The sequence below is a fragment of the Engystomops pustulosus genome, chromosome 4, assembly GCF_040894005.1.
Source record: "Engystomops pustulosus chromosome 4, aEngPut4.maternal, whole genome shotgun sequence".
Lineage (NCBI taxonomy): Eukaryota > Metazoa > Chordata > Amphibia > Anura > Leptodactylidae > Engystomops > Engystomops pustulosus.
In genome coordinates, this window is record NC_092414.1 from 15,401,615 (window position 1) to 15,407,614 (window position 6,000).

The 6,000-nt window shown below is 45.2% G+C and overlaps 1 protein-coding gene across 5 annotated transcripts in view; it reads left to right on the plus strand.

Annotated features, from left to right (window-relative positions):
• BICD1 (BICD cargo adaptor 1) overlaps positions 1-4,881 on the plus strand; it is a 103,388-nt gene extending 98,507 nt beyond the window's left edge. For 2 of the 5 annotated variants that reach the window (XM_072145287.1, XM_072145291.1), the window contains one exon: positions 3,853-4,877. Coding sequence is in view for 4 of the 5 variants with exons in the window: in XM_072145291.1 (XP_072001392.1) it covers positions 3,853-3,858 (6 nt within the window). In the remaining variant the exon portion in view is untranslated. Of the gene's footprint in view, positions 1-3,852 lie in introns of all 5 variants that reach the window. The other 3 variants (XM_072145281.1, XM_072145285.1, XM_072145286.1) reach the window with 3 other exon arrangements.
• Positions 4,882-6,000: the final 1,119 nt, after the last annotated feature.

Sequence of the window (6,000 nt, forward strand, 5' to 3'; positions counted from 1 at the left end):
CTACAAAAGTTACTGTGTAGGGAATAGGAGGAGGAGCTACAGAAGTTACTGTGTAGGGGATAGGAGGAGGAGCTACAGGAGTTACTGTGTAGGGAATAGGAGGAGGAGCTACAGAAGTTACTGTGTAGGGAATGGAAGGAGGGAGGAGAAGTTGCAGAAGTTACTGTGCAGGGAATAGGAGAAGGGAGGAAGAGCTGCAGCTGTTACTGTGTAGGAAATAGGAGGAGGAGCTGTAGAAGTTACTGTGTAGGGAATGGGAGAAGAAAGAAGGAGCTACAGAAGTTACTGTGCAGGGAATGGAAGGATGAGCAGCAGAAGTTACTGTGCCGGGAATGGAAGGAGGAGCTGCAGAAGTTACTGTGCAGGGAATGGAAGGAGGAGCTGCAGAAGTTACTGTGCAGGGAATGGAAGGATGGAGGAGAAGTTACAGAAGTTACTGTGCAGGGAATGGAAGGAGGAGCTGCAGAAGTTACTGTGCAGGGAATGGAAGGAGGAGCTGCAGAAGTTACTGTGCAGGGAATGGAAGGATGGAGGAGAAGTTGCAGAAGTTACTGTGCAGTGAATAGGAGAAGGGAGGAAGAGCTGCAGCTGTTACTGTGTAGGAAATAGGAGGAGGAGCTGTAGAAGTTACTGTGTAGGGAATGGGAGAAGAAAGAAGGAGCTACAGAAGTTACTGTGCAGGGAATGGAAGGAGGAGCAGCAGAAGTTACTGTGCAGGGAATGGAAGGAGGAGCTGCAGAAGTTACTGTGCAGGGAATGGAAGGAGGAGCTGCAGAAGTTACTGTGCAGGGAATGGAAGGAGGAGCTGCAGAAGTTACTGTGTAGGGAATAGGAGGAGGAGCTATAGAAGTTACAGTGCAGGGAATCGAAGGAGGAGCTACAGAAGTTACTGTGCAGGTGAATGGGAGGAGGAGCTGCAGACGTTTCTGTGCAGGGAATCGAAGGAGGAGCTACAGAAGTTACTGTGCAGGTGAATGGGAGGAGGAGCTGCAGACGTTTCTGTGCAGGGAATCGAAGGAGGAGCTGCAGACGTTTCTGTGCAGTGAATCGGAGGAGGAGCTACAAAAGTTACTGTGTAGGGAATAGGAGGAGGAGCTACAGAAGTTACTGTGTAGGGAATAGGAGGAGGAGCTACAGGAGTTACTGTGTAGGGAATAGGAGGAGGAGCTACAGAAGTTACTGTGTAGGGAATGGAAGGAGGGAGGAGAAGTTGCAGAAGTTACTGAGCAGGGAATAGGAGAAGGGAGGAAGAGCTGCAGCTGTTACTGTGTAGGAAATAGGAGGAGGAGCTGTAGAAGTTACTGTGTAGGGAATGGGAGAAGAAAGAAGGAGCTACAGAAGTTACTGTGCAGGGAATGGAAGGAGGAGCAGCAGAAGTTACTGTGCAGGGAATGGAAGGAGGAGCTGCAGAAGTTACTGTGCAGGGAATGGAAGGAGGAGCTGCAGAAGTTACTGTGCAGGGAATGGAAGGATGGAGGAGAAGTTGCAGAAGTTACTGTGCAGGGAATGGAAGGAGGAGCTGCAGAAGTTACTGTGCAGGGAATGGAAGGAGGAGCTACAGGAGTTACTGTGTAGGGAATAGGAGGAGGAGCTACAGAAGTTACTGTGTAGGGAATGGAAGGAGGGATGAGAAGTTGCAGAAGTTACTGTGCAGGGAATAGGAGAAGGGAGGAAGAGCTGCAGCTGTTACTGTGTAGGAAATAGGAGGAAGAGCTGTAGAAGTTACTGTGTAGGGAATGGGAGAAGAAAGAAGGAGCTACAGAAGTTACTGTGCAGGGAATGGAAGGAGGAGCAGCAGAAGTTACTGTGCAGGGAATGGAAGGAGGAGCTGCAGAAGTTACTGTGCAGGGAATGGAAGGATGGAGGAGAAGTTGCAGAAGTTACTGTGCAGGGAATGGAAGGAGGAGCTGCAGAAGTTACTGTGCAGGGAATGGAAGGAGGAGCTGCAGAAGTTACTGTGCAGGGAATGGAAGGAGGAGCTGCAGAAGTTACTGTGCAGGGAATGGAAGGATGGAGGAGAAGTTGCAGAAGTTACTGTGCAGGGAATAGGAGAAGGGAGGAAGAGCTGCAGCTGTTACTGTGTAGGAAATGGGAGGAAGAGCTGTTTCTCTGCAGGGAATGGGGGAGGAGAAGATGCAGAGGTTACTGTGCAGGAAAGGGGAGCAGGTTTTCAGGATTTACTTTACAGCAAAGAGGGGGGGGGTGAGCTGCAGAAGTTACTGTGAAGGTAAAACGGAGAGGAAGAGGTAATTGTGCAGGGAATGGGGAGAGGAAAAGGAAGGGTCAGAACCTTAAAGTTGGTAAATGCTATATAGTTAATAAATGTTAAGCTATCCTTTTTATATGTAGACAGTAACATGAGTAATCTGAGCATAGTCATATTAAATGGCAAGGTGAAGGGTCAGATATTAGGTGACACTAGGGGGTTAGTTTAATACAAGATATATTTGCATATATATTTTTCCCACTGATATTCGTCAGAGAATCTCCATATCAACTGGTCTTAAGGAGTACTTCTACGTCTCAGCACTAAAATGACAGGACTCTTATAGCTAAGAGAAATGTTAAAAAAATTCCAAGGCTAAAAATACTCTGCGCTTTTTAAAGCTCCTGATCTCACGGATCAAATATAGAAACTTCCTTACCAAGTCACATTGGTTACATTAGCAGCACATGTGGCGGGACTATTGCTGTTCCAGGATGGTTGATAGATGTGACAACTGCTTTACACTTTGTTCCCAGCTATAATTACCATACATGTGTTTACCTCATTAGAATGGAGAGTACTGTAGGGGTTAAATTATGGTGGAAATGGCACCTTGTGACCTCTAGGCTACATAACGACTATTCTGAGGTATGACATGTTGCAAGTTAGTCAGCAGTTTTCTCAAAACTTAACAACATTTTTTTTTTTGGAGCGCAGTGTGGGCCTTACTTTAGGCTACTTCCTCTCTATGATGGGGGCAGTTATCTCAGCTGCTCTTGCCTATTCTTGGTATTGAATTGATCGGCAGGACGCTGGCTCAACCTGACACCCCACCTGATTGTTGGGGATCCCTGATCATTGGTTGAACCACCAATGTTTCCAGTCTAACTTTGGATAAGTTAAAGTGGTTTTCCCACAAAGAAAAGTTAGGCCCTTTCCATTGGATAGGGCCTAACTTGCTGATCAGTGATCTTCGTAGATAATAATTGAGCATTATGGTCAACGAGGGGTCCGACAGACCACTTGTTTTTGTGATCTGTGGGGGTCTAAGCACTGAGACCCCCACTGATCAGCAAGTTAGGCCCTATCCGTGGATAGGGCCTAACTTTTCTTCGTGGGAAAACCCCTTTAAGGCTACATAATCAGGTATGAGATGCTGCAAGTTAGTCGGCAGTTTCCCTGAAACTCAACTGAAATATTTTTGGGAGCGTAGTGTGTGCCTTACTGTAGGCCACTTGCCCTCTATGTGGGAACTATTCCTGGAATTGAAAAGATTGCTCAACCTGACACCCCACAAATGAGGAAGAACATAACCCCCATTATTTTGATCTTTGGGGATCCTTGATCATTGGTTGAATCACCTCTGTTTCCAATTTTACTTGAAGCAAAATCTTTAAATAATTTTGAGATTACCCCACTGACGTTCCAAATATTTTACAGCAAAGCTGTAAAGTGAGCTCCACAAAACAGGAAGTGTCAGGTAATGTAACTTCTCTAGTGTCGAAGGAGAATTTCCAACTAAAACATTTACAGATATTTTATGACTGCGTTATACTACCGTAAAGTTTACTGATTTTTTGGTTGTGGATGTTGTCTTGAGTGACCAATTTTCTAAAATTTGTTTTTTTTTTTTTTTTATCTTTTAGTCCTAATTTAGCACTCCAAGAAGAGAAATCACATTCCAGTCCACAGTGCGCCCCTCTCAACTGTCTCTCCAAAACACCTCCGGACTCTTCGTAGTCTTCGAAGGGGCTGCTACAATGGGACTAAGTGGTGGATTACTGGTGACAACCACAAGCCAGGAGAAGTATGGACTCTTCCAGTTTCTGTATTCAGATATAGTAAAGCACAGAGGAACATCTGCTCATGAGAGGACAACTCTATGGTGACCTCCATCATGGCAGGTGCTGGTGATGCGGGAAGATAGACAGATAGAAGACTGTTCCTTAATCTCATCAGCTATAGCGTTCCGGAATACTCAAGCCAATATCTGAAGCCGTGATGGACATAATTCCTCACTATTCATAGGTCGATCATAAGGTTGAGTTTCATTTCATGTTAAGAGCATGCTATTTATTATGTTTTTTCTATGATTTTGCACCCTTTGCCGTGATCTGAACACTTTAGGAGGCAACTTTTCTGTAGGACGTTGTATGGTTGGTCTATTGGAAGAATTTGGGATCTTCTACAACATAGGCAACTGCATTGTGGGATATATGGAGCTCTACATCAGGCTTAGATTTTGCGATTACGGCTGGTCAAAAACATCAAGATTTGCTTAAAGTGTACCAATATTTATAAATTATAAATTTTTACACCATATAATGATGGAAGAAGATGGTATTTCCAACCCTTCTAGTGGCCTGTAGTTGACAAAATTACAAAACTTTCTCAGTCCATCTAGTAAAACAAAAAGTAGAAGGGGGGACCTTCCTTTGATGTCAGAGAGGAAGTAGGTAGGAGGAGCTACTTTAGAAGAGATGATTGGCTACAAGCATACAATAAAGCTATGCCTTGTAGAAAGCATATTCATCAACAGATTTTTAGAAATCGATGATGCAAAATCAATGCTCTTATGCCACACCCACTTATCACAAAACCACACCCACTTTAAGTGAAGCCACACCCTTTTCCTTCTAGACTGAAAAAATGTACACTCACCGGCCACTTTATTAGGTACACCTGTCAAACTGCTCGTTAACACTTAATTTCTAATCAGCCAATCACATGGCGGCAACTCAGTGCATTTAGGCATGTAGACATGGTCAAGACAATCTCCTGCAGTTCAAACCGAGCATCAGTATGAGGAAGAAAGGTGATTTGAGTGCCTTTGAACGTGGCATGGTTGTTGGTGCCAGAAGGGCTGGTCTGAGTATTTTAGAAACTGCTGATCTACTGGGATTTTCATGCACAACCATCTCTAGGGTTTACAGAGAATGGTCCGAAAAAGAAAAAACATCCAGTGAGCGGCAGTTCTGTGGGCGGAAATGCCTTGTTGATACCAGAGGTCAGAGGAGAATGGGCAGACTGGTTCGAGCTGATAGAAAGGCAACAGTGACTCAAATCGCCACCTGTTACAACCAAGGTAGGCAGAAGAGCATCTCTGAACGCACATTATGTCGAACTTTGAGGCAGATGGGCTACAGCAGCAGAAGACCACACCGGGTGCCACTCCTTTCAGCTAAGAACAGGAAACTGAGGCTACAATTTGCACAAGCTCATCGAAACTGGACAGTAGAAGATTGGAAAAACGTTGCCTGGTCTGATGAGTCTCGATTTCTGCTGCGACATTCGGATGGTAGGGTCAGAATTTGGCGTCAACAACATGAAAGCATGGATCCATCCTGCCTTGTATCAACGGTTCAGGCTGGTGCTGGTGGTGTCATGGTGTGGGGAATATTTTCTTGGCACTCTTTGGGCCCCTTGGTACCAATTGAGCATCCTTGCAACGCCACAGCCTACCTGAGTATTGTTGCTGACCATGTCCATCCCTTTATGACCACAATGTACCCAACATCTGATGGCTACTTTCAGCAGGATAATGCGCCATGTCATAAAGCTGGAATCATCTCAGACTGGTTTCTTGAACATGACAATGAGGTCACTGTACTCAAATGGCCTCCACAGTCACCAGATCTCAATCCAATAGAGCATCTTTGGGATGTGGTGGAACGGGAGATTCGCATTATGGATGTGCAGCCGACCAATCTGCAGCAACTGTGTGATGCCATCATGTCAATATGGACCAAAATCTCTGAGGAATGCTTCCAGCACCTTGTTGAATCTGTGCCACG